The 27,893-nt window shown below is 54.2% G+C and overlaps 1 protein-coding gene across 1 annotated transcript; it reads left to right on the top strand.

The window, feature by feature from the left end:
* The first annotated feature begins 23,921 nt into the window (after positions 1-23,921).
* Positions 23,922-26,800, top strand: LOC119695077 (zona pellucida sperm-binding protein 3-like). The gene is made up of 9 exons (XM_038122919.1): positions 23,922-24,299; positions 24,669-24,787; positions 24,871-24,974; positions 25,144-25,321; positions 25,400-25,520; positions 25,625-25,716; positions 25,790-25,968; positions 26,360-26,467; positions 26,667-26,800. Exons 1-9 carry the CDS (start codon positions 23,922-23,924, stop codon positions 26,798-26,800), a joined length of 1,413 nt encoding a protein of 470 aa, XP_037978847.1.
* The last annotated feature ends 1,093 nt before the right edge of the window (positions 26,801-27,893 follow it).

Below are 27,893 nucleotides of genomic sequence, written 5' to 3'. Positions count from 1 at the left end.
AGCTGCAGCACTAAGACCAGAGAGGGGAAACTGCTTTATCCCTTTGCCTTTCTCTTTCAGACAGGTCTCACATTAGCCTGGCAGGACAAACCCGGTGTGTTTAGCTCTTTTTCTCCTGTGTCTGTGCTGCTGATCATCCTTTCTTCCTGCTCCTGCCTTGCAGACCCATCTGCTGAGATGGCACAAGGAACAGAGTGCATCTACAAACGGATAAATAAACACCCTGGGACTGTTCCCATCCAAGACAAGAGGCATTTCAGAGGAGCCCAGGACGGCCTCGAGCACTGACTCTGTTGACACAGGAGAATGCAGCAGATTTCATGTGGAAAGTGGCTGTTTCAAGAGGGGAGTGCAGCACAGCTCAGAAGTGCTTATGTCTGAGGAGTTGCTGTTTACACAGGGGAATTGCACGCTCACCTTGCTGTTAGAGCACAAAACAAATGTTTGCCCAGGTAAGTGCAGATCCCAGGCTCAGGTTTGGCTCTGGGTGCGTGGCTGAGGAGCACACACACATAGGGAGGCACTGTCTGAGTGAGTGCTGCAGGTTCCTTGTCCTGCTCTGGGTGTCTGAGAGCAATCCTGCAGCTGGAGAGCTGCTCCCAGTGTCTCCCTGGGCAATCCAGCAGCTGGAGAGCTGCTCCCAGTGTCTCCCTGGGCAATCCAGGAGCTGGAGAGCTGCTCCCAGTGTCTCCCTGGGCAATCCAGGAGCTGGAGAGCTGCTCCCAGTGTCTCCCTAGGCAATCCTGCAGCTGGAGAGCTGCTCCCAGTGTCTCCCTGGGCAATCCAGCGGCTGGAGAGCTGCTCCCAGTGTCTCCCTGGGTCCCTGCAGTGCCAACAGAGCAGGGTGAGGGGCTGGCTCTGGCCAGCTATGTTCACAACTGAGGCTGGGTTGGAGGAGGCAGGACTTACACTCCTTTTTCAAGAATTAAAATACTTAAATTTGCTAAAAAAACCTGCTTTCAATACTCTTCTTAGATAAGTTCTCTTTCCCTCCCTTATTCTTGTTCCAGGAGGACTTGGTGAAGAAAAGCCCTGGTGGATTTTCTCTCCACTCCTGTTTAATCAAATGAACATATTTCCACAGCACCAAATTCCTGGTGTATTTTCCCAAGCCTCTGGAGAACGTTTTGGGGCCATCACCTGGATTTAATCATTGCTGTTCTGTGGGAATGTGGCAGCTTGGTCCTCTTTGCTTCCAGCACTGCTGAGACATGGCCACAGGTGCTCTGGTGGTTAAAAAGGACACATCCTTCTCTTCCCTACCTGCTCCTACATATTGCTGCTCAGATCCTGCTCTTGCCATGGCACAGAGCAGCTCTGGTGACTGAGCCCTTCTCCCGTGGTACTGGGGGGAAAAAAGAGGAAGAGACTGGAAAGTGGGGTGGCTCCTGGAGGGCTGATGGATGTGTGGGGTAAGGCCAGGACCCACAGCAGTGGGGATGGGTGCTGGAGAGGTGGGGATGGGTGCTGGGGAGGTGGGGATGGGTGCTGGGGAGGCTGGGGATGGGTGCTGGGGAGGTGGGGATGGGTGCTGGGGAGGTGGGGATGAGTGCTGGGGAGGTGGGGATGGGTACTGGGGAGGTGGGGATGGGTGCTGGGGAGGTGGGGAGGCTGGGGATGGGTGCTGGGGAGGTGGGGATGGGTGCTGGGGAGGTGGGGATGGGTACTGGGGAGGTGGGGATGGGTGCTGGGGAGGTGCTCCACTGCTGAGGACAGGGCTCATGTTGGGCGTGCTGTGACAGGGTGAGCAGAGTCCCCATTGTGTTACAGCCACTGTTTGAGTTTCAGAGCAGTATTGATTGGCTATTAGGAAATGTTCCCTGTGAGGGTGGGCAGGCCCTGGCACAGGGTGCCCAGTGCAGCTGTGGCTGCCCCAGCCCTGGAAGTGCCCAAGGCCAGGCTGGATGGGCCTTGGAACAGCCTGGGACAGTGGAAGGTGTCCCTGCCCATGGCAGGAGGATAAAATGAGATGATCTTTAAGATCCCTTCCAGCTCAAACCATTCTGTGATTCTGTGATTTCAGGCTGCTCACAGGAAGGGAATCAGCTCTTTTTTGTCATGGGAGGAACAAAAGGTACCAAACAGCTCCGTGAGAACTGGATGGTGTCACGAGGCATCTCCTTGGTCCTAAATGTGGCAGCCACTGAGGTTCTTTGGGAAGCAGCACCTTCCAGGGACTGAAAGCCCCACTTCACTCTGCCAGAAGCTTCTCTCCTTGGTGGCAGTGCCTGGGAGGCACGTGGGCAGGCAGGTCAGTGTGTGTGGGCTTTTGTTGCAGCACACATTGGGAGCTGTGGGGATCAGCCTCTTGCCAGACTGAGGCTCTGAGGAGGGCTGCTGCTGTGCTTCCTGTGCTGGAGCCCGTGGGCTGGCGAGGAGGAGGCAAACCAAAATATTTATACCATAAAATGTGCACTTTTTTTCGAGCTGAAGCTTGGGCAGCATCCCAGCCCGTCCATATGGGCTCGTAGACATCGCTTACCTGATTTCTTTCGCTCTTGGGGACAGATGATGAGGCTGCTTGGCTGCAGAGGGGGAGGCAGGCAGCTCCCCTGGCCTCCACCTGTGGGTACAGGGGCAGTGCTGTGACTGCTCCTCCCGTGTCCCCTGTGCCCCGTGTCCCTGGCTGTCCCAGGGGGGTGGCAGCGACCCATCTCTCCAGGCTGGGGAGAGGCCCCTGGGTTCTCTCTGCTGCTGGCTGGGTTCACATTCCCCAAGCCTTGCTGGGAAAGCTCAACCCACTGGGCAGAGCTGCTGGTCTGAGAGCTGTGCCAGGAGCTGAGGGCTGCAGAGCAGAGCAGTGTGAGCCCCCAGCACGGGCTCTGAGCAATGGGAGCCACACACAGGAGCAGCCTGAGTACACCTGGTGATGCCTCAGGTTTGGCTTTTCTATTTTACAGATTCTGTGCTGCTTTAGTGTGTGGGTCTGGGTTCATATTATGGGATGGTGAGCTCTCTGCACAGAGCAGGGAGACAAAACAATTCCTGCTCCAGCTGGGGACCAAGGACAAATGATCCAAATCTCAGCCCAGGAGCACAAACAACGTGGGCTGGAGAGAAAAACAAGCAGGATGGGATATATGCAAATGGAGCAGAACTTATAAAAGTGAGAGGATCCCACGACAGGTTGTGCATTTTGTCACCATTTTGAGTTGTGCTGCCCAAGGTAGATCTGTTGAGGCCTCTTGGTAAATCCCTACTTTATTCTTTAACTCTGCCCAATCTTTGTTCTAGGTCAGCCTTCCCAAGACATCACTGGTGCTGGGAAGGAAAGCAGCTTCTCAGCATCTGGGGTGCTGCTGTGGAGCTGGCTCCTCTTTCCTGTGCCTGGGACAAGGGGCACTGCAGCAGCTGGGCTGGAAATGTGGTGTCATTAATAAAAACTGTGGGAGAATGGGTGTGTGGCTCTGCTGCTGTGTGCCACTGGGCAGGGCCAGCATGAGCCCCTGGGACCTGAGCCTTTCAGTGTATCCTGCACCTGCAGCAGGCTGGCAGCATCCTGACCCTCCCTGGGCTTTGGGAGAGATGCTGCAGCATCCTGACCCTCCCTGGGTTCAGGGAGAGATGCTGGCAGCATCCTGACCCTCCCCGGGTTCAGGGAGAGATGCTGTGCCTCTCTGCAGTGCCTCTGGCGTTATTTAACCTCCCTCCCTCCCGTGTGAGGCGCGGCTCAGCCCTGTCCGGCCCTGGGAGGAGTCAGTCCCCGTCCCACGGAGCGGCTGCCAGCGCGGGGGCTCGTTTTGTGATTACACTGTGGAACGGGGGTGTTAAATCTCCCAGCCTGTCCACCGGAGACGTCCCTTCATCCCCTCTCTGACAAGATTTAGGATGGTCACGGATAACTGGCTCTCATTATGGCCGTGCCCATAAATCCTTCTGTTCTCCCCTTTCGGTGTTCTCCCCCACGCAGGGGCCACTCTGGGCTCGGCACTGGCTCATGTCCCCCTGCTGCCCTCGTCCCTCGGTCCCGGACACCCCTGCTGTCCCCACTTCCAGTGCCACTGACTGTTGTGCCCTTGGTATCCCGTCCCTCCCGTGTCTCCTGCAGCAGGGTCGGCTCCCGGTGCTGGCTGGGCCATTCCCCCTCTTGCTGCCCCCGTGGCTTCCGTCGCTCCCCAGCCTTGCCCCTGGTGCCCAAAGCTCAGGCATTCCCTGCTCCCGGGGCTGTTCAGCCAGGCAGGGCAGGATTCAGCCCTTTGCGCTGCTGAATGACATCTGCTGCTTGCTTTGATTTCCCAGCTCACTTCTGACGTGTTTTTGGCTCTGGCTGCCCAGCAGTATTGATCGGACTTTTTATGGAGTGAGTGTTCTTTCTGCCTTCAGTTCTCGTGCAAGACACATTGCTGTGGTACGGGAGGTGTGCAATTAAAACAGAAAGAGAAAGAGAGAGACAGAAAGACAGACAGGGACAGAGAAAGAGAGAAAGAAAGGGAAAGAGACAGAAAGAAATGGGGACAGAAAGGAAGTGGCGGAAGGAAGGAAGTGGCGGAAGGAAGTGGCGGAAGGAAGGAAGTGGCGGAAGGAAGGAAGGAAGGAAGGAAGGAAGGAAGGAAGGAAGTGGCGGAAGTGGCGGAAGGAAGGAAGTGGCGGAAGGAAGGAAGTGGCGGAAGGAAGGAAGTGGCGGAAGTGGCGGAAGGAAGTGGCGGAAGGAAGTGGCGGAAGGAAGTGGCGGAAGGAAGTGGCGGAAGGAAGGAAGGAAGGAAGGAAGGAAGGAAGGAAGGAAGGAAGGAAGGAAGGAAGGAAGGAAGGAAGGAAGGAAGGAAGGAAGGAAGGAAGGAAGTGGCGGAAGTGGCGGAAGGAAGGAAGTGGCGGAAGGAAGGAAGTGGCGGAAGTGGCGGAAGTGGCGGAAGGAAGTGGCGGAAGGAAGGAAGTGGCGGAAGGAAGGAAGTGGCGGAAGGAAGGAAGTGGCGGAAGGAAGTGGCGGAAGGAAGTGGCGGAAGGAAGGAAGTGGCGGAAGGAAGGAAGTGGCGGAAGGAAGGAAGGAAGGAAGGAAGGAAGGAAGGAAGGAAGGAAGGAAGGAAGGAAGGAAGGAAGGAAGGAAGGAAGGAAGGAAGGAAGGAAGGAAGGAAGGAAGGAAGGAAGGAAGGAAGTGGCGGAAGTGGCGGAAGGAAGGAAGTGGCGGAAGGAAGGAAGTGGCGGAAGGAAGTGGCGGAAGGAAGGAAGGAAGGAAGGAAGGAAGGAAGTGGCGGAAGGAAGGAAGTGGCGGAAGGAAGGAAGGAAGGAAGGAAGGAAGGAAGGAAGGAAGGAAGTGGCGGAAGGAAGGAAGTGGCGGAAGGAAGGAAGTGGCGGAAGGAAGGAAGTGGCGGAAGTGGCGGAAGGAAGTGGCGGAAGGAAGTGGCGGAAGGAAGTGGCGGAAGGAAGGAAGGAAGGAAGGAAGGAAGGAAGGAAGGAAGGAAGGAAGGAAGGAAGGAAGGAAGGAAGGAAGGAAGGAAGGAAGGAAGGAAGGAAGGAAGGAAGGAAGGAAGGAAGGAAGGAAGTGGCGGAAGTGGCGGAAGGAAGGAAGTGGCGGAAGGAAGGAAGTGGCGGAAGTGGCGGAAGTGGCGGAAGGAAGTGGCGGAAGGAAGGAAGGAAGTGGCGGAAGGAAGGAAGTGGCGGAAGGAAGGAAGTGGCGGAAGGAAGGAAGTGGCGGAAGGAAGTGGCGGAAGGAAGTGGCGGAAGGAAGGAAGTGGCGGAAGGAAGGAAGTGGCGGAAGGAAGGAAGGAAGGAAGGAAGGAAGGAAGGAAGGAAGGAAGGAAGGAAGGAAGGAAGGAAGGAAGGAAGTGGCGGAAGTGGCGGAAGGAAGGAAGTGGCGGAAGGAAGGAAGTGGCGGAAGGAAGTGGCGGAAGGAAGGAAGTGGCGGAAGGAAGGAAGTGGCGGAAGGAAGGAAGTGGCGGAAGGAAGGAAGTGGCGGAAGGAAGTGGCGGAAGGAAGTGGCGGAAGGAAGTGGCGGAAGGAAGTGGCGGAAGGAAGGAAGGAAGGAAGGAAGGAAGGAAGGAAGTGGCGGAAGGAAGTGGCGGAAGGAAGGAAGGAAGGAAGGAAGGAAGTGGCGGAAGGAAGGAAGGAAGGAAGGAAGTGGCGGAAGGAAGTGGCGGAAGGAAGTGGCGGAAGGAAGGAAGTGGCGGAAGGAAGTGGCGGAAGGAAGGAAGGAAGGAAGGAAGGAAGGAAGGAAGGAAGGAAGGAAGGAAGGAAGGAAGGAAGGAAGGAAGGAAGGAAGGAAGGAAGGAAGGAAGGAAGGAAGGAAGGAAGGAAGGAAGGAAGGGCCTTCACATAAAACCAGACCTCATGTCCTGCTCCTCTAATTGCCTGTGAGCAGAGATAGCAAATAAAAATTCTTCAAGGCTTCTTATTTCATTTTTAAGAGCATGGCGTTTTGCAGACCTCTGGCCTGAAACACAGGCTGATAAAGGTTTCTTTTGGGTATATAGAGAAGACCGCAATGGTTTCATCATCCCTTGAGAGCATGGTAACCCCACTCCTTTCTTTTCTCTAGGAAGGGAGCAGTATGGATTAGTGATGGGAGTTTACTGCCACAGGCACTGGCTGTGTGCAAAGAATATTACAGATTTGTGTAGGATTCAGTTTCTGGGCCTTGGGAATTAAAGACAGCAGTGAAACCCCTGCAGCCCTTCCAAGAGCCTCCATGGAGAGGGTGTGAAGGAGGCACTGAAGGAGTGGAATTGAAAGACATCACTTAGCAAACACCAGAAAACACCAGAGCTTTATGAAAGGAACCAGGGGTCCACTGGCACTGGCTGCTCCCTACAGACCACAGCAGGGCCCTGGAGCTGAGGGGTCACTGTGGGAGGAGCTGAGGGGGACCAGCCACAGATCAAAGAGAATGGTTTCAAAGGGAGACCAGAAGGGGAAACGCAGATTTCTACTGCCAGTACTTTGGGGTACTGCCCTGGGAGCGAGACCAGCCCTGGCAGAAAGTGTGGATGCCCAAAATGCAGCTGAGGAGAAGCCTGTGAAGGCTCCTGAGCATCAGATTTGGTGTCTCCAGGTGAGGAAATCCCAGGAGCTGCTGTGGGGCAGACTGCCCCCCCTGTCTCAATGGGAAACAGAGTCTCATCCACTGGGCTCACAGCCACTCCTGCCCAAATGCCTGCATTTGGGGTCTGGACACCTGCCAGCCCAATTCAGCTCTCTGTAGTGGCCAAAGAGCCCCAGGAGATGGAGCTGGGCTGGCTCACCATCTGTCTGAGCTGGTGGCAGGGCTCTGATGCCAGCCCCAAGGGGAGCTGAGCGTTGTGCCTGCACGGGGCACTGGGGCTCTGTCCCCCAGTCAGCTGTGCCAGACCACAGGGACACCCTGGGCCGCAGCAGGGACACCCTGGGCCACAGCAGGGACACCCTGTCCCACCCCTGCAGCACGGGCAGAGAGCCCCTGGCAGCGCTGCTGTCCCTGGCCGTGGCCAGCTGGGCAGGGGGCTGGTGGGCATGCCAGGAGAGGAGTCCTGCCTTCCGTGGGTGCCAGTTTGGAAGGAAAGCACTGATCCCGGGCCAGTTTTCCAGTCCATTTGGTTTCTCTGTGCCTTGATGGGGACATTAAATAGCAGGCATCATGTGCTGAGCTTGGGCATCTCGTGCCTGTGTGGAGAGGCCGGTGATGAGCAGTTCTCAGGCACAGACCCAGGGATGGCCATCAGCAGACCTGACTGTGCCTGTGGAGAGGAGTCTCCCTGCAAGACAAGCAGGGCCACTGTTCCCTGCAGGAGCTCGTGGTCCAGTCCTTCCCCAGCCGTTGGCTAGAGGCAGGGGATTTGATTTGTGGACTGCAGCAGTCAGGGAATGAAATGGCTCTGCAGGCTGTGCCCTGCTGAGCTCCAGGTGGGCCAAGCCCTGTGGAGCCACGCATCCTGGGCTCACACCCCCAGGGGCAGCAGGGCAAGGACCGCACGTCTCTGCTCTGCCCCAGTCCAGCCCCAGCATCTGTCTGCTCGCAGCAATTGAACCTTAAACAAGGGATGTTTTTCCCCTACACTTGCCTGTTCATTGACTAGATTTCAAATAAGATCACCACGGGTCTTAAGCAGAGTTTCCTAAATTAATCTCCTGAACATAATCATCAGAGAGAGGCTTGTTTCTGCGAGGCTGTGCCTTACACTCGTTAGGAGGTGAGTGGCAGCAGCTGTCACTGAATAATCGTTCTCATTAACTCATCTTTGTACCTTTCCTTTGCCTGATGAAACCCTCTCTCCAAAACACAGCCTTGAGGGCTGCTCAAAACCAAAGCAGACAAACAGGGAGAGACAGGGCCAGGGAGGCTGGAAAGTCATCCGCCTCCTCCTCCCATAGAGAGAATTTAGAGGGAGAACATGCCCCAGCTCCTGCTCCCTGCTGGGCCTGGGAGGAGGGACCAGCTCCTGAGGCATGGCCCAGGTCACCATATCTGCCATCCCTTCATCCTTCCCCCTGCTGCCAGTGGCCCCAGCAGGGACCTCATTACCACTGCCCCTGCACTGGCCTCGCTGCCAGGCCCTGGTGAAAAACTGCCTGCATCACCTGGGGCTGCTCTCTTAAAACTCCTCTAGTAAATCCAATGTGAGCTTCATTTGCAGGATATGCTGTTTTGGGATAGTTTTTGCAGCTCCAGAGCCCAAAGGCACTGGAAGGGCACTCTCAGACTCTGGTCCCAGCGGTGGGTCAGCAGGTCAGGGTTGTAGCCTTGTCTCTGATGCTGGTTTCAGTGGTATAAATGATGTGGGATCCCAAGGCCCCTTCTGCAGACTGCAGAGACCCTGCTTAGAGATGCCACCAAGTGAGCAACCATGAGAAAATAACTTCAAGTCAAGGGTTTCAGGCTCAGATTTCAAAGTTATTTCCTAAATCCAGGTTTTAGCATTCTCAGTGTGGCACTGGGGTCTTGTCAGGCATCTGGGACCCCTCCCTGCCCCTGTGTCTCCACTTCAGAACAGCCCCTCTTTGCCTCCTGCCATCCCAAACCCTGAGGTCCTCCAAGTCCAGTGTGCAAAGGAGGGAATTGCATTGATGCCTTAAAGAACTTAGAAATTAAACAATGCATTTTCAAGATTATATTAGTATAGGAGATCATATAAAGGTTGGTCTTTATTGGAGGCCTCCGGGGCAGATATGGAGAATGTCCACTAAATGCCCACCCCCTCACGGGGTGAGTACAGTTTTAGAAGTTTAGCAAATTAGCATAATTGGCAAAAATCACCAATTAAGAGCACAAGTGGTGATGCAATTCCACCCCCTCCAGGTCAAGCCCCTTTTAAATCCTCCCCCCTCAGATGGGACTAAACTTTGTAGATGAAAATAAGGGCTCTGGAATGTGTTTTGTCTTTCTGCTAAGGAAAAAGGTAGGGAAAAGTACTGGAAAAACTAGCCAGAGATACAACAATAGGCTACAGACCTGAAAATATATGTGTAAAGAATACAGAGAATATATAAAAGAAAAAAAGAAAAAGGGAAAAAATCATTAGGCATCAGCATGTAGTCTACATCCATCTCTGCCTGCAAACAGAGAAACTCAAAAAAGCAGATGCAGAGAGAGACCAGGGCAGGAAGGAGGAGTCCTTGCCCTGAGGAAGGCACCAGGGCTCCAGGCAGGGCAGGGAAGGTGAGCAAGTGATGCAATCTCAAGGATGCAGGAGATAAGAGAGATAAGAGAGCAATGGAGAGAGCAAAGGGCTGTGGGTGCCCTGTGGGGACAGCACTGGGACAGGAGCTGCGGGGTGCTGTGGCTGTCCCTCTCTGCCAGTCCTCAGCTGTTCAGAGAAGCAAGATCCCTGGGAGCCCATCCCTGAGGAGCTCCCTGCTCCTGCTCTGGGCACAGCATCTCTCCAGGACACTGACCAGTTGTGACTTTAATTTGACCAATGTCTGGTGCTGACAAGGAGCATACGGCCAGGGCTGGAGCAGCAGCAGGAGCCATAGATTATCCCTAATTGCCTGCAGCAGATGAAGCTGACCCTCAGAGAACACAGCCATGAATCTTCACACAAGGCAGGGAGTGCCGTGTGGATTTACTGACCGCTGCCTTTACAGCTCCACCAGGTACAGGATTTGCAGGGACCCCCGTGGCAGGGAGGAATGATGGGGAAGACTCCATCTTATTATAAGGCTAATTAATTACTTTATTACACTATTTATTCTATCCTATATTACGCTATATTACATTACATCTAAACTGAATCTGCCCAGCACTCAGCTCTGCACACACTGCCCAGAATCTCGTGGCTGTCCCCCGACAGTCCCCACACACACACACACTTGGCCCTGACAGGCCAAGGGACCAAAACACCATCCCTGTGGGTGAACAATCTCCATATTGCATCCTGCTTTGGCACAAACACAGGCACAGCAAATGATAAGAATTGTTTTTCCTTTCTCTGATGTTCAGAGAATGTGAAACCCAGAACTATTCTTGGGAAGAATTGTGCCTTGCTCTTCTCTGTGAGGAGAAATGTGGCGACAACCAAGCCTCTGCTGCTGTTGCAGAAGAAGGGCCAGAAGGATCTGCTGTGCAAAGCACTGATTTGCAGGTGTCTCCCAGCCACAAGCCAGGAGCACACCTGAGCTTTCAGGAGTGTTTTCCTTTGCAAGCTGTTCACAGCTAGTGGGCAAGAGGGAGAGCAGACAGATGGACGTGGAACAGCAATGTTTTCTGTAGCCTTCTCTGGAGAAAGGAAACCTGCTCTGTTAGACCAGGAACATCATTAAGAATGCTGTAGGAACCTGGGGTTTTTCATGGTGTTGGTGCCTTTGTAACTCAGCTTGGGGGAAGGCAGAACAGCTTCCAAAAAGGCATGAGAAGCTGAATAGGAAGGTCTGAGCTGTCAAGGGGAAAGTGCCCTACAAACCTTGCAGTGCTCCATCACTGAGGCATCGGGGACCAGCTGAGCTGGGAGCAAATGCCACTTCCAGAGTAACCTGAAGGATCCCAAAGCTCTTGCTGTCTTTGAAACAGGGTCCTGTGCTCCTGCTGGGACAGAGGGAGATGGCACAGTACCTGCCTGTCCCTTACCTCAGCCTCGATGTGGCTGGGAGTGCTGGGCAGAGCTGCCTGTCACTGTGGCTCCAGGGCTCAAGCTGTATGGAGAGGGATGAGAAATCAAATCTGTGGGTGTCTGTGCATGGTTTCCCCTTCTGCAGTGCCAGTAGTCACCAAGCACACGTTGCTGATTTGGGAGGACTCGTGTCAGATGCTGGGTCACTCTGAATCAGCGAGGCTGTGTTGATATGTACCCACTGCAGCCTGGCCCCTCCTGCAGGCTCTTGGTTGTGCTCAGAACCAGCTAAGAACCAAGATACAAATCAAAAAGAGAAGGAAAACCCAACCAAATGAAACACCTTTGCTGCCTGAGAGCAGCTCTGTGACTATCAGCCAGTTTCTTTGTGGGCAAAGCCAGAAGCCCAGCCAGGGTTTGTTTGGCTAGCTCAGCATTCCCAGGGAAGAGCCAGGGTGTTTGTGGCACTCAGTACGTGGCAGAGGCATCCCACAGGGCTGCCAGGACCAGCACAGGGGGTGACAAGAGGGGACAGTGCGTTCATAGGGGACAAACCAGCATCTTAGCTGCAGTTTGAGCGTGACAGTCTCTCTGGGAGCTGTGTGTGCAAGTGGCTCTCTCACTCCTGCACTGCTGTGTCTTGATGTTCACCTCTGCTCTTTCTTGGGGCAGGAACAGATCCCATGGAATAAGAGAGAGAAGCTCTGGCCCTGCTGTGTCAGTGCACTGACACAACACATCTCCTGAGGAGGGGAGGCAAGGCTCCCCGAGCACTGCTGGCTGTGCTCGTGGGCAGAGCCAGCTTCTGCCTGGCAGCTCCACCGTTTGCCAGCTGCACAGGCTCGGGGAGGGAGAGGAGATGGGGAGTGACAGGACCCTCTGGGTGCTATCTGCAGAAAGAAAGCAACCACAGAGAGGCAGGGAAACCTTGCGGTGGTCTGCGGTGCTGGAGGGCGCTCTTATGGCAGGAGGTCACCTCTCCAGCCTCTCTCACCTTGGCCTGCCCCACAAGTTGCCTCAAGACACGTGTGGAAATGTTAGGGGGTGATTTTAATGGCCACTGAAGCAGTGTTTCAACTGATGTGCCCTGTGGACTCGCCTGCTCACCCCTGCATGCCCAGGGTGCCCGTTCCCACTGCAGCTCAGCAGGGCCCAAAGCTGAGATCATTTCCATGATCTTTGCTGCTGCAGGCTGCCTGCTGGGCTCCCCTCCTGCCCTCCCTGAGCTGATCTCGTCCCTGGCTCAGCACCCCTCACAGCCCTGCCCATGCTGAGCCAGGCTGGGGTAGCTCAGGGCAGGCGGGATCCAAGGGCTGAATCCTCCCTGGCTTTTGAAATCCAGCTCCGTGTCCCCAGATCCCTTTCCCACCACCCCTGCTGTGCTGCACAGTGAATTGTGCACAGAGGATGATCACAATCCCCTTGAGAGGAGGGGGACTGTCACCTTCAAGAGGCTTGAGCAAGTCTTGGGTTCTTCTGTGGATTACCCCATCCCAGAAGTTTGCTGCTTATATTTTTTTTATTTTTTCCCCCAAGTTTTCCACTGGTAAATACAAACTTCCTATTTTAAATATGAATTCAGCTGGGGACTTCTGGGTTAAATCCTTCAAGTGGTTGTTATTTTACTTCTTCCACTTGGGATTTCTGGAAGAATGCAGTACTTACCAAACATTTACATTACAAGGAAGTGCAGGAAACATTGCAATCTTTTCTACCTCTATTTCATTAAGCTCTTTGCTCTCTGAAGGACTGGCAGCCTCATAGGAGAGCAGATTTTTCCAATACAGGGTCCTGCTGTCATGTCTGTCAGAAAGCCCCACCAAAATTCAGAGGCTGACTGCTTTTACATTTAATGGCCTAAATATTTGTAATTTTTAAATAATATTGGTGGGGCTAGCCGCCTTTTCGTTCATTTCTTCCTCTTTCAATTGACCTTTGTTTTTTTTCCCTCCTTGATCTTGCTAAGGAGCAGCTGAGTTCAAGACAGACAAGGAACTACTGGAGAGGGTCAAAACTTGTATTTCAGGCTTTCCTGAAGAGTCTCCCTGCTAAGCCAGCCCAGCAGAGGAAGGCTGGGAGGGAAGGTGCACCATGTCTGAGCGAGAGATGTCTATTTTGGTGGGGATGGAAATCCACAGAAGGTGATGACTGATTGGGAGTTACTCTGCACCTTCAATTATCTGCCATCTTTTTCAAAACATATATAAAATACCAAACTCAGCAGTCTTGGCTGAAACAATTGGTCCTGGAAGCAATTATTAATTCTTAATCACCTGCAGCATGCCTTGAGCTTCACAACTGCTTCCATTATTGGAGGGGGATGAGCCAGCCCCAAGCACAGCTGCTGTGCCCTGATGGATTTGGGAAGATTTGGCTTCACGGCGGAGTTAAAAGAGAAATATTGATAACCCAGACTATTCTGGAGAAGCAAAATGGGTGCAGGCACTCCTTCCTTGTGCTGTGGGGCTTCTCCAGGGCTGGCAAGGGGGCTGATGCCCAGGCTCTGAGATCACTCTGGGCTGGGAAAGTGCAAAGTTTGGCTTCTCCCACTCGTGCCCACTGCTCTGTTCCTCACACGTGTGGGATGGCTCTGCTGCTGCCTCTCCCAGGGGTTCACCCACGCGCAGCTTGGCACGTACTCCGAGACAGAGGAAAGGATGGAGGAGCAGGGGAGGTGAGAGGAGGGGAGGTTGAGAAGTTTTCCAACTCAGAAAATTATTCTAAAGCTAAAAAATGGAAAGCTAAAATCCCCCACTGGGAAACCCCTTGGAGGATATCAGAAAATGAGGCTGAGTAGTTTCTTTGGATCCTGTGGAATTTAACACAGATTTGTCATCTAGCTGTCAAACCCACTAGAAATGTCTCACTCTCTCTTAATAGTTTCATAGATTTTAGAGATTTTCCAGCTCAAAAGACCATTCTGTTCATCTCTTCTTGCATAAAATTGGCTATTCCTGTATGAAGCCTGTCCGCCCTGGTCAAACATAAGCTTATCTTTCCAAAAGGCCTCCACTGAGATTTAAACTCTTCCAGGCACAGAGACTCCATCGTGTACCTGGTGAATTCTTGCAGAGGCTAATTGCTCCCACAATTAACCATGTCTTTCTGAACATACCCAGCCTTCCAGCCTGCAGGGGTTCAGTTGGGTTAAAGAGCTCTTAAATCATTGGGTTCCCCCTCTAGGGACTTGTTCACCTCAGCTGCTCTTGGTCTGGGACCTGACCTGTGGGACTTCCCTCAAGGTTGCAGCAAGGAACCTGGGAGCAGCTGGCTTCAATCAATTGTACACGGGTCACCACCAGAGAAATAGCAGAGGAAGAGCTGACACCGTTGATTTCTGGGTGTTTGGAGCATGAAAAGGGGGCTGCAGGTGTTGCAGTGTCTGCACTCGTGCGTGGCAGGCTGTGGGAGCGGTGGGGAGCTGCTGGTGCAGGTGCTGCAGTGCTGGAGTGTGCTCGGTGCCAAAGCTCATAACTAAGGGCCAATAAAACCTTCCCTGTGCTGCCACGGCTTCTCCAGGGGGTTTGTTACAGCTGCATCCCAGGAAGCTGATTTAGAAGTGTTATTGGGACTGGGACGTTTTTATGAGGTGCTGCTTTCACACCCCACCGCTTGGGAAGCACAAGCTGCCTTAATTAAAGACCTGGAGGGACACAGCCACAGCTGCTGGGCTAACCAGCATCCATGACCCAGCTCCCACAGAGGGGTGGAAGCTGCTCTGGGAGCCCCTGTGTGCCCAGCTCTGCCCTGAGGCGTCCGAGGGCAGGGCTGGTGCCTGTGGAGGGGAAGAAGAAGACGTTTGTAGTGCAGAATTATTTTTCAGGCCTCATCTTCTCCAAGGCCCTGGAGCGTTGCTCTGCTTCTCCCTGGGGATAATCTGTCAGGAGAGAAATCTCTCTCCTGCACTGGCTCGCGCTGCACAGCAATTGTCCTTGGAGAATAAATGGTTTGGATGGATGACTCCAGCAAAAGTGAGACCAAACAGTAAATGAATTCAGCTGTGGGCTGGAGTGGAGCTGCTCAGCCTTTTGGTTTGATCTAGCAGCTGTATTTCCTCTAGATTGAAACATATTCCACTCTCGGCCATGCCTCGACCTGTTCTGCCACTGGAATGCTGGAACTCACAGAAATCTGAGCATGGCCTGTAATTAATACATGATAACTAAATCTAACTAAATGTAACTCAATTTGATTAAATTTCTTGAGACAAGCAGCCCAGACAGCCATGTCCCATGAACAGCTGGTGACAGAAATTTGTGTTTTTCAAAAGGAGAAGCAAACCTAATTGGTCCTTTCTGATGGAGGACTTCACAAATTGCACAATTTCCAAATGCTCTTTAGTCATTAACCCTAATTACTGGATCTAAGTACACAAAATTTACATTTGCAACTGCGAGAGCAGGAAATCTCGGTATTTAAATAAATACATAGATGTGCCAATTTTACCAGCTCTTCTTCTCCCCACTGAAAGCTGCGTGATCTGAAAGGCACAAAGTCCCAAAGGCTTGATGTATGTGACATGATGGTTTCTACTGCCAAGCAGGTGTGAGCTGCAGAGCTTGGCTTCAGTAATGAAGCATCTTCTTGTAGTTTACTTAGAGCAGGTTAGAGGTGAAGTGATAACGGTCTGGAAGTGCCTGCATGCAGGGGCAGCTGCGGAGAGGCTCTTTCATCCCTCACACAAGAGCATGGTGAGAGTTAGCCAGGGAAAAAGGTTAAAGGTAAGGCATGCAGTGTGAGTTTAATTACCCAGAGGAGCAGCTCCCCAAGGCTGGTGTGCTGCTCTCAGCCAGACTGATTTGGGAGGAGTGGTGCAGAGCCAGGGGTGGGATCCTGCAGGGAGCCCAGGAAGCAGCTCGGGGTGCTGGCCCCAGTGAGTCATCAGGACAGAGCAGTGTTTACCTGGGAGCTCATCTCCATTCCCAGGCTTCCAGGTGGCACTGGCATGCTGGATATTGGCCCCAGGGTTCTGGACAAGGTCTTTATTTTCAGCTTACCGGTGATGTGTGGTTCACAATGTTTCCTGGGAATTTATGATAGCCTGGGAAGAGCTGGTGAGTCAGGAGGCAGGCAGTCATTAATTCCCAGTAATGCCTCAGACTGAGTTCATTACTGTTATCAGAAGATGAAATGATGTGAAAAGTAGATTTATTTATTTTTCTGAGGCTGATGCAGTTTGCTTTCGGAAGACACTGCGCTCTGGGGAAAAGCAGTGCCAGTGCATTGGCAAGAGAGGAGCCTGAATCCTCTTGCAGCAGTTTGTTCAACACAGAAATGTTTGCTGTGTGTGTGAAACAAGAGGTTGTATCAAGGTCACTCCACTGAGACTCAGCTTTGCAATCCCTGTGAAAGGAGAGCTCTTGCTCTTGCTGTTCTCAGAGATCTTTTTTCCTCCCCTCCTCACGGAAAGGGCAGGGCTCGCAAGCTCTGGCAGGAGGAATAAAAGGTTTTCAGAATGGGCACTCTTACAAAGTGTCCTGCTATAAAGAAACTGAATCTGTTCCAGAAAGTATCCCTCTCTTTCTCACACGCTCCCTCCAGGCCCAGCCCTGGCCTCTGCTTTGTTGCCAGGAGGGAACTCCGTGGTTGCAGAGGTGATTCGGGTCTGTTCTTCCAGCACCGGACCCTCAGGGTGCCGAGCAGGAAATGGAGAACTAATCCATTTGAAAATCTTTTAGCAGCTCACATTAACATTAATCTGGCAGTTGCCATAAAACCTCCAGGAGCTGTCCTCACTGAGTGCTTCCCTCCTCTTTTTTAACCTCACAGGGAGGATGCAGGGACGGTGAGAGCAGCGCTGTGTCCCACTGCCCTCCCAACCCAAGCAGGACTGGGTTTAATTCCTCGGCTCCCTGTGCTGACCCGCTGGGCTCAGGAAGTCAATCTTGGGTTGAATTTCAATCCATTCCAGCAACCTAATACAGGCAGAGTATCTGATGGTCACCCTACCTTTCCTAATTAGCGCCCCGTGCATGCCACAAGCAGCCCGGGATGACCGAGCTTGGGCTAGCAGTGGTGTTCTAATGCTGACAGGGGCCCTGGATTAATTCAAGCACTGAAGGAGACACAAAAGCACCCATCCATGCTGCAGGCTGAGCAAATAAAGAAACTGATTGCTGGAGAGTTTTATGAGGATAATAAACAACATCATAATAAATGGCCATGAATATTTCATGGCGGGTGTAGTGCTGATATGATGTGCCATAGAGGAATGATGGGGTTTTTCAACATTGGGATGCAAATGGGGAATGTGTTCTATATTTTGCAGGTTTCTCCCCAGACACGCTGTGTTTTCTAAAAATCAGATTGACTGGGAGCATTTGATATGAGAAACAACTTCAGGGCTCTGGTTAGAGTCAAAGAAAAGCAGAGGCAGTATCAGAGGATTGTCGGTGCTAAAGATGAAAAAATCCCACGCAGATCAAGCAGCTCCTAAACATCAGGGAAGGTAGGTAGGAGTTACCAAAGGCAAATCACGCTCTGTGCCATCCTTGGAGCTGAGCTCCCCACCCAGTACCAGCAGCCCCTCTGCACTGGGGACACAGCCCCTGGGAGAGGAGATCAAAGTGAGGGGCCAAGTCCTCCTTCCTCACTCACTGCTTGGGGCCAGGGGTTTGAGCTTGCAAGGTGCAAAGGATGCCCTTTCTGGAGGGGTCCAGGGATTTTTGAGTTCCACCCAAACTTGCATACGAGGGTTTTTTGGGGTTTTTTTTTTTTGATAGAACCCTTTGTTCAAAGGCATGGGCAGATACCTGGACTGATGCCTCCACCTGAACAGGTTCCTCTGCAGGGACACTCAGCCATGGTCACTGGGCAGGACTCCGTGTCAGCCCCACACTTTGCCCCACAGCCAGAGGAAACTGGGTTTATTGGGGTTTGTTTCCTGCTCTCTGCTGGCAGGTGTTTCTGCCTGAGCAGGCCCAGGGCACAGTGCTGCCTCTCTGAACATCTGCGTGCCATCACACACAGGAACACACTCAGGGGAGTGCAGGCAAGTGCTGGCAGCTGCCAAGGCCAAGTACCAGTCTGTGCCTGGGTAAGACAGCAATGGCAGCATTGAGAGCCCCCTGCTTTCTTCCTGCATCTCCCTCAGCCTTTGCTGATACACCCTGGCCTGCTGCTCTTCACAGGCCCCTTTCATACTTGTCCTGCCTGCTCCTCTTTTAATTAATTCTGTCGGGTCCCCAGCCATCTATTAAAATGCAATGCACGCTGCATATTCACAAGTTTGGATGGTGAAGGACAGTTTCTAACAAGCCACCTGCCTCATGTCCTGCTTGGCACAGGTGGCAAAGCCAGGCTGTGAAAGGAGAGGTGGGACTAGAGGAAAGCAGCCTTTGCAGGTGCCTGGCTGGGCACAGGAACAGGTATGGAGCTGGAGGAGACAGCCTGCAGGCTCAGGCTCGGGCTTGGATCCATCAGCCATGGGATAAACCTGGCTGTTTTCACCCATTGCTGCAGCTCTCTGCTTCTGTTTTCCCATTTCCAAGGCAGAGTGAGGAGCACACCCAGCCTCCTGTGTGTGAAACAGTGCTGAGGAGGACCTGCACCTCAAAACAGTGAGAGCCAACAAATTTCCAGCTACTGCCACTTCCAGAGCTTCTTTGTCACCCAGGATGTGCTGGGAACCATCCCTCCTGACACCTGTGTCCTTCTGGGGACACCAGCGCAGACACCCCACCTGGGACTATTTCTCCATTTGCTTCACAAGTTCCCAGTGAGCCCAGAGTTTTTCCTTTGGGTTTGTCACTCAGTTCCTCCTCGAGGTGCTGCTGAGCTGGTGGCACCAGTGGCGCTTACCCTGGTTCCTTGGTGCCAGAATGGTTGCTCTGTGTTTTTGCCCTCCATGCTGCATTGGGATGACCTAGGGCCTTGTTACTTCCAGGTTTTTCAAGGGCTTCTCCCAATTTCCCGATCCCTGCAACCAAGATCAGCCCCAACCACCTTGGTCAGGACTCAGCACCCACACACAGATGTGGAAACTGCTCTGCAGGGCCCTGTTTTCACCAACACATCCATGAATAAACGGGCCACAGCCCACAGCTGGTGTCTGGCCAGCTGGCATCTCAGTGGAGGTGGGCCCATCAAATGGAAAGTGCCTTTCCAAAAAGTAAAAAAGAAAAAAGGAAAAAAGGGGAAAAAAATAGAAAATAGGAAAAAAATGCCCTTGTTTTAAAGTCTGCACCTGAGTGATGCTGTGAGCTAATTTTTCCCAAAATAGGTGTTGTCAGTTGATGAAAACTCTTCCACAAGGATGTTAAGCTCACTTTCTGGATCAGAAGTATTTCTTCTAGGAGAGTGCTGATGAGATTGTGCCTTGATCAGCCAAAGTGGGGCTGATTTGAATGTGCTTTACTACAAAGCAGTCATTACATTTCTCCTTAGGATTCAAACAAACATTTCCTCCATATTTCAGCTGTGTTGAACTGGCTTTGCAAGGACCCCTCCAGGCATTTGCTCAGGAACTGGTGAAATTACCCTGCCTAATGGCCTCCAGAAGTGGAGTTACCCGAGCATAAACAGTGCCACGGAGATCCCAGGAGCTGTGTGAAGCAAATGGCACATTGGCTTCTGTGTCAGTCTCAAGGTAGCAGCTCAAGCATAAAGTGGGGATGGAAAAGGACTTAATATGCTCTCACACACCTTGTTGTTTTGTTTTGGGCTCTTTCTGTCCATTAATTTGACATGCATCTCCTGAAAAGTGCGTGGGCTGGGAGAAGCAGCGTTTGCCCATGTGTTCCATCGGCTCTGCTGACACCTCGGGCAGGAGGGCTGGGGCTGCCTTCAGCGAGGGCCATCCCGAGTGACCAAGGGCAGTGCCCGGGCACCAGCAGTGTGTGCAAGCGTGGAGACCCTCCTGGCACCTCCGCAGCACCCTGCAGAAGAGCCTCAGGCTCCTTGCGTGCTGCAGGCGGGAGCAGGAAGCAGCACTGCAGCAGGAAGGATGAATCCCACTTAACTCTCTGTGAGGCGTTTCCTTCTTGTGAAAACGGGTGGGATCAAACCCACAGGTGTTGCCCGTACAAATGCCTGGCAGCTGGACTGGCAGGGCCTGGCTGTGCCTCTCCTCCGAGCAGGGGGACGAGCTGCCTTGGGGCTGGCTGTGTGCTCAGGGTTCCCCTGTCAAGGCTGAGTTTAGCTGCCATGGGGTGTAGTGATGATGTCAGTGGGCAACGTCAGCGCTCTCGGGGAGGAGGTGTGTGTCGCCACATTTCTCCTCACAGAGAAAAGCAGGGCACAATTCTTCCCAAGAATATTTCCGGGTTTCACATTCTCTGAACATCAGAGAATGGAAAAACAATTCTTATCATTTGCTGTGCCTGTGTTTGTGCCAAAGCAGGATGCAATATGGAGATTGTTCACCCACAGGGATGGTGTTTTGGTCCCTTGGCCTGTCAGGGCCAAGTGTGTGTGTGTGTGGGGACTGTCGGGGGACAGCCACGAGATTCTGGGCAGTGTGTGCAGAACTGAGTGCTGGGCAGATTCAGTTTAGATGTAATGTAACATAGTATAAAAAAGTAATTAATTGGCCTTCTGATAAGATGGAGTCGGATGCATCATTTTCTCTCCCTCGTCAGGGGTTCCCTGCAAATTCAATAGGTGTGTATCAGTCTCGCTGCTGAGAGCTTTTATTTGTCACACTGTCAGTCCCCTGAGCAGATCTGGCACGTGCTGTCACGCAGGTGAAGGAGGGAGCGTGATGAAGTGTCATTAGAGTGAGGGCTGGCTGATTGGGAGCTCCATCACCAAACATCTGTATCTTGCTGCTGCATGGGTTTACTCAAATCACCCCGACTTATTGCAGACCTCTGAGATTTACCCTCCCTATGTTTTCTGTGGCCAGCTGGAAAAGCACACATTTTTACTTGTCCTGTGTTGAGCACTAATGAAGTTCTTCCCTTCTAAAAGCATTTTAAGATAAAATAATTAAAAGGCAGGGAAACCTCCACTGGTGTGGAACCTTGTGGAGATGTTTCCACTTCCCCTGGACCGTTCCTCTCTCTCATGCCCTTTCTCCTGCTTTCCTTGCAGTTTATGAGCTGGCAAATCACATTCCAGTCCCTGCTTTGCTCTGCACCTAAGCACTGGTGTGATCCTGTGGAATAAATGTGTGTGATGAGAATGCCTTAGCAAAGCACACCCTGTGTCCCCCCAGCCTTGAGACCACTCAGCTCATGGGTTTATTATTTATCCTGGTGAGCTCTCCTCAGAGCTGAGAACCTCATGCATTTCCCTGAATTACTGCACCAAAGCTGTGAGAGGATTTGAGTTTTAGCACTGACTGATATGAATAGGTCTGCCTGCAGCTAAAAATAGAAAGCACAGGGCAGGCTTCCAGGCAGAGCTGTAGTAAATCCTAATACAAGGTGGCTCGGCAGCAGTTCCTGTGGCAAAGCTTCCTCCCAGGAAGGCTGTGGCATGGGCTCAAGCCAATATTAGGTGACAAGAGTTTCCTTATGGGAAGCAGCTTGTGAGCTGCAGAGACCAATACTGAGTTTCAAAGCTTTCTTTTCCCTAGAGGAGGAGTGCCCAGCTCTGCAGGAATGACTCCTTGGTTCCGTGCCTCAGTTTCCCCTCTGCAGGGGACTCTGGGTGCTGCAGGAGATGCATTTTAGCTGCAGTTTTCTGGCTCTCTCTGCAGCAGTGAAGCCGCAGCACCAGGGCAGATGTGCAGGGCACCCCTGTGAGCATGTTCTGCCCCACTACCACCCCTTGTGCTCTTATTCCTCCTCCTCCACTGAAGTGTTGGCTCATTCCCCGCTCTCCAGGCCAGCAGGAAGATGCACTTTCTCAGCTCTGCTGCCCGGGTGCTGCTCCGGGGCCTTGCTGGCAATCAAGTGTTTCCTTCCCCGCAGGACCGTGGCTTTTGGAACTCTGTACATCTCCCTCATCACGGGAAGTTATTTCTGTGTTCATTAGGGCTTATCTGCTGTGCAAATCTGCTCCCCCAGAGTCCTGGTGCCATCAGTCATGCCAATGGCTCATCGCAGCCGCGCTGTCTCAGTGAGCAGCTCGTCGTCCCCGTGCTGGAGCATATGGTCTCCTGCCTCACCGCTGCCCCGCACACGGCCTTCTGCACGGGCAGCAGCTGTGGAGAGGCTCCGCGGAGCTCCCGAGGGTCAGCCGAGTGTGACATCCACAAGGAAGAGCACTCGGCTCCGCGTGGCGAGAGGGGCAGCGCAGGGCCGGCTCTCCGGAGCAGCGGTGCAGAAGCGCCCCTGGGCTGCGGGCAGCAGCAGGGCAGGGCTGCGGGAGGGCTCGGCTCCTGCCGGGCTCAGCTGTGTTTGTACGGGATGAGAGGGCTGCGATCTTTTCGTGCTGGGCAGAGCACTGCTCCGGCAGCCCCCCCAGCGAGCCCCTGTGCAGGGCTTGGCTGCTCCGGAGCTGGAGGCACTGCCAGGGGGACGATCTCTCAGGGCTGTGGCACTGACCACAGAGTGACCCGCAGGGCTGGGACCTTCACCTGCAAAGTGCTGAGCTGTCCCAGGGGTCGAGAAATCCACGCTGGAGTGGGAAAGTGTGGGATGGGGCTGTGCGAGGCTCTTTGGGATCCTGGATCCTCCCCTGTGGAGTAGCATGAGGGGCATGGGAGCAGGCACCCATCCCTGGAGACCTGGGTCCCACAGAGGTCGGGTGGATCAAATCCTGGATTTCTAGGGCCATTCCTGGTGTTGGGATGGGGAATGGGGCTGTGGGAAGCAGGAACATCCTCTCCCATCCCCATGGATACCTCTGGATGCAAGAACATCCCCTCCCATCCCCATGGATACCTCTGGATGCAGGAACCTCCCCTCCCATCCCTCTGGAGCCCCCCAGGCAGCCCCATCACCCTGGAAAAAACATTCCAGGGCAGCTTCAGGATGAGCCGAGCTGGGAGCTGCCCCATTCCTGCAGAATTCATGGAGAGGCCTGGAGACATTTTCTGTGTCTCACCATTTATTATTCATCATCCCTAAAACCACCCGGGACAATGCCAGGACACCGGGATGGTGCCAGAGGGGATGTGGGAATGTGGGAGTGACGTGGACGCTGCAGGGGACGGTGGGACCTGACTCGAGAATTTCCACCAGGAATTTGGGCTGGGTCAGAGCTTCACTCATCCCCTACAAGCGACCCGAGTGGGTCCCCTCATCCCAAACCCGTCCCACAGATCCTGGAAGAGGGAGGTAAATGCTCCAGCCCCGTTTCCCGGTAAAAAAAAAACCCACCAGGAATAAATCCCGAGGGCAAAATCCCCCCCAGCTCTCCCATCCCTATGGATGAGGAATGGGAATTCTCCGGGAATGCCCGCAGGGCACGGGGACGACCTGGCCGGGCCATGCCACTCTCCTGAGTGTCTCCAGCTCCTCCCGCAGCTGCACAGGGCCATTGTCACCCTCCTGTGCCCACCAGCGGCGGTGCCGATCAGCGCAATTAACACCCGCTGGCTAATTAATCTCTGGATTCCGCCGGCCGGTCCCTGACCGGCTCTGTCCCTCTGCTTTCCATGCAAATGAACTCGTTATGCTGCCCTCATTAGCCAGGCGCAATTCCAGGGAAATCGGGCTCGGGCCGATCCCAAAGCGCCCGGGTGGGGTTGGCACATCCCCAGTTCTGAATGCACCGCCTGGATTTTGGGGGATTCCTGGGAATGTCCGAGAGCGCCTCGCTGGCCAAAATCGGCTCCGGCGCAGGGAGCGAGGGCGACACGGGTGACAGTGGTGCCACCGCAGCCGAGCGGGACATGAGACAAACGGGACAATGCCCGGCTGCAGGGGGAGGGATGGGATCCAGCTGGATCCCGTTATCCCGAGTGGAATGCCCAGCTGGATCCCGCTATCCCGAGTGGAATGCCCAGCTGGATCCCGCTATCCCGAGTGGAATCCCCAGCTGGATCCCGTTACCCCGGCGGGGAAATCCCCCCCGGACGCTCCCATAAAAAGCTCCCGAGCAGCCCGTTTGCCATGCGCTGCTTCTCCTGGGGTCAGGATGGGGTTCGGGAGCCGCTTTGGGGTCGCTCTGCTCTGCTGGGTGTTGGCTTCGGCCGCATCCTCCGATCCCTGGGGTTTTCCCTCGCGGAATTCCGGGACGTGGCAGCTGCGGGGTGACTCCCCCAGGTCGCAGCCCTGGGCGCGGGTGGATCTGTCGCAGCTGCGGGCGCTGTCCCCGCGCCCCGCGGTGGCCGTGCGCTGCCAGGAGGGGCAGCTGGCGGTCACCGTGCGCAGGGACCTCTTTGGCACCGGGCGCCCGGTGCGGGCAGCGGAGCTGAGCCTGGGCACGGCCTCCTGCCCGCCCCTGCCCCCAAACCCTGCCCAGGCCTTTGTTACCTTCGTGGCCGCGCTGCACGAGTGTGGCAGCACCCTGCAGGTGAGTGGCACCGGGGCCAGGAGAGGGTGTCACCCCGGAGGTGCCCTGGTGTGGGTGCTGGCGGGTTTGGGGTGAGGAGTGCCCAAAGCAGGGGTGGATTTTGGGGAGTGTAGGTCCTGGATGAGGCACATGCTCAGTAGTGGGTTTGGGATTGGATGCAGGAATTGATGGGATAATGGGTCCTGATGTGCTGTGCCTAAATCCTGGAGGCTCTGTGACCTCCTTCAAGCTGGAGCCTTGTTGGGATGCCAGTGTAAAGCTCCATGGCGTCCTATAGGATTGGGAATGTGGTTCTGTGTCCCAGCACAGTTCCTGCTGGTGCCGAGTTTGTTTTCCTGACTTTTCCCCTCTCCCAAATCCTCTTTCTAGGTGACCTCGGACTCCCTGATCTACAGAACCACCCTGTTCTACAAACCCACCCGTTCTGGCAACCCCCTTATCGTGAGGGCCACCCCTGCTGAGGTCCCCATTGAGTGTCACTACCCCAGGTGAGTGGTGGGGGCTGTCCCCGTGCTGCCACGGCCCTGAGGTGCCGGTGCCACCCCAGGCAATTCCCATTGCTTCCCTTTAGGAGGAGCAACGTGAGCAGCGGTGCCGTGCACCCCACGTGGGCCCCGTTCCGCTCCACGGTGGCGGTAGAGGAGCGGCTCCAGTTCTCCCTGCGCCTCATGGATGGTGGGTGCAGCCCTGGTGGCCTCGTGTCCCCCAGCTCCCCCTTCCTGCTGGCTCCCGGGGACATCCTGGGAGCCCCAGTGGAGCCAAATCCACCCCACGGGGGTTGCTGCACATTTAAGAGGTCCCACGCTCCCCAAAGTGACCCCATTCCTTGGGATCTGCATTCCAGATGAGTGGAGCAGGGAGAGGCTCTCCAATGGCTTCCAGCTTGGGGACAGCCTCCGCTTCCAGGCCGATGTCACCTCGGAGGGCCACGTGCCCCTGCGACTCTTCGTGGATCAGTGCGTGGCCACCGCCACCCCCGACAGGAGCGTGTCCCCTCGCTACGCCTTCATCGACCTGGCCGGGTAGGGCCGGGCTCCGGGGCTGCCCGGGCAATCCCGGGCTCCTGGGGGCATCCCGGGTGATCCCCTGCCGTTCTCCAGGTGCCTGGTGGACAGCAGGGCAGAGGACACCAGCTCAGCCTTCGTGTCCCCGCGGCCCCGGCCGGAGTCGCTGCGGTTCCTGGTGGATGCCTTTAAATTCGCTGGAGACACCGGGAATTTGGTGAAGTGTTTTTTCCATCCCTCCTCCTTTCTCCGTTTATCCATGGGGAAAAAAAGCCCTAAAATCTCCGAGATTAACGGGTTTTCCTTGCCTTCCCCTGCCAGCTCTACATCAGCTGCCACCTGCGGGTGTCGCCGGCGGCTGAAGCCCCGAGTGCCCGGAACAAAGCCTGTTCCTTCAGCAGAGCCAGCGGGCTGTGAGTGTCCCTGCCGCGGGGAGGGAGGGGACCCGCCCGCCCGCGGCAGGGGTCACAGGTGACTCTGTTCCAGGTGGACACCTTTGGAGGGCACGGCGGCCATCTGCAGCTGCTGTGACACCGGCAGCTGTCCCTCTCCCAGAGGAGATTCCCGGGAGTTCCGCGCCCCGGCCGCACGGATGGGCAGGCGCGTCAGGAGGGACGGCCCCGGGCAGAGAGGTGTGTCCCAAAGGTGTCCCCAGGGCCCGCCGGGCCGGCGGGGTTTTGGCTCACTTTAAGGACAGTCCTGGCTCCTTTCCGGTGTCCTTAGGGAAGGGATTTTAAAAGGAAAGAGTGGGATATCGGGGGAAAAAAATCTGTGCGGGTGGGGAGGTCCTGGCACCGTTGTTCATCCCTGGAAGTGTCCCAGGCCTGGTTGGAGCCACCTGGGATAGTGGGATGTTTCCCTGCCCATGGCACTGGATAGGCTTTGAGGCCACTTCCATCCCAAACCATTCCATGATTGTATCCTGACTATGTCCATGCATTTAAAATCCCTGGGATTCTGTTCTTCTGGTGTCCATCTTTCTGTAATTCCCAAATTCCAGCCCAAGCAGGTATTCTCTCTCCTGGGAACTTATTCCCATCTTTTCCATTCCTTCAGGGCCAACTGAGGCTGATGTCTCTGTGGGACCCCTGGTAATCCTGGAGCCTGCTCAGGGATTAAGGAGCCCCTCTGGAAGTCCAGGAGCAGCTGGGAACACCCCCCAAGGTAGGGGTGTTTGTGGGGCTGTGTCTCCAGGCATCACCCAGGGCTTGCTCCCACTGTGAGTTCCCAGGGATTTCACAAAGCGGTTTTCTGGAACAATCCCCCAGAGCTGCCCTATGGGTTCCTTCCCAAAGATTCCCAAGGATTGGCTGGAGGATGGGAAGCTAATGAATGAATGCTGAGAGGGTTTTGTCCTTTCCAGGTGCTGCTGGTGGAATTCCTGTGGTGATCCAGGGGCTCCTGCTGACAGTAGCCACCCTCCTGAGCCTGAGTGCCCTGGGAATGCTCCTGTGGATGTGCCGGAAAAGGCTCTGTCCTCTGGGAATGTCCCAGTGATCCCAATAAAGAGAAGAAGCATTTGTCACCTCCTGGTGTTCTCTGTGGGGTGGGAGGTGCCCCAGGCAGCTTTGGGTGGGAATCCATCGTCTGGGTAAGAGGTGGGATTGGGGACGTGGAGCTGCTGCCACCTGAAAGTGATTCCCAAACCTCCAAGCACTTGGGTTTGGAAGGTACGGGTGGATTTTCCAAAGGTTGTGTCCGTGGAAAGGAATCCTACGCAAGATGTGGCTCCTGTTTTAGGGGTTTATTGGTGTTCTGAGGTTCTAAATGATTGCCTGATTTTGGAATTCCTGTTTTCCCTTCCTTATCTAGCGGGATGCAGGAATTATGCTCCAAGATCCCTTGAAGGATGAAAGGGCAGCTGGAATTCTGAGATTTTGGTTGGTTGTAGTGCTGAGTTTGGCTTCTCTACAGGGGAAAACTTGGAGGAACCTCAGGGATGGGAAAGGGCTGGATGGGAATTAATTCCATTTTTTTAATGGAATGTGAGAGCTTTGGGATGAGCACAGCAATAGGATTGCATTCCTTGGGCCATGGTTGGAGCTGGGAAGGTCCCAAACCTGGAGATCCCGTTCCAGGGCAGCTGCAGGTGCTGTGGGTTCTGGGGATGTGTGTGGGGAGGAAAGGACAGCCTCACTTGTGTGGGTGCCCTCCACGCCTCTGCACTCCTCTTCCCCTGGTTTTGGTCTCCAGAGAGCTTCTGGGGACATGCTGGCCTGTTGCTGCCAGGGCAGTGACATGCCTGGCTGGGTAAGCACTAAATCCTCCTGTCCTGTCTCCTTTGGTGGGGTCCAGCCTTTGAGGCTGTCTCTGCTGCAGGCAGGTGGAATGCAGGACTGAGATTTGCACACCTAAATCTGCTGATTAGAATTCCATAAACTAACCACCAGCTCAGTGATCACCTGAGTGATTGCTGGCTCTTCTCCTGTGACAAAATTGCCACAGTCAGTAGGGTGGCAGATTCAATTACTGGCATGGAATAAGATCTTCTCCAAGACTTTTTGAGGATTGAGCATCCAAAAATTGGTATAATTGGAGTAAAGATAGAGGAACAGTTAAACTGCATGAGAGAGACACTGAAAAAATGGTA

This window comes from Motacilla alba, chromosome 4A (assembly GCF_015832195.1).
Source record: "Motacilla alba alba isolate MOTALB_02 chromosome 4A, Motacilla_alba_V1.0_pri, whole genome shotgun sequence".
NCBI lineage: Eukaryota > Metazoa > Chordata > Aves > Passeriformes > Motacillidae > Motacilla > Motacilla alba.
The sequence above is the reverse complement of the archived record's forward strand: the minus strand, read 5'-3'. Positions and strand labels throughout refer to the sequence as shown.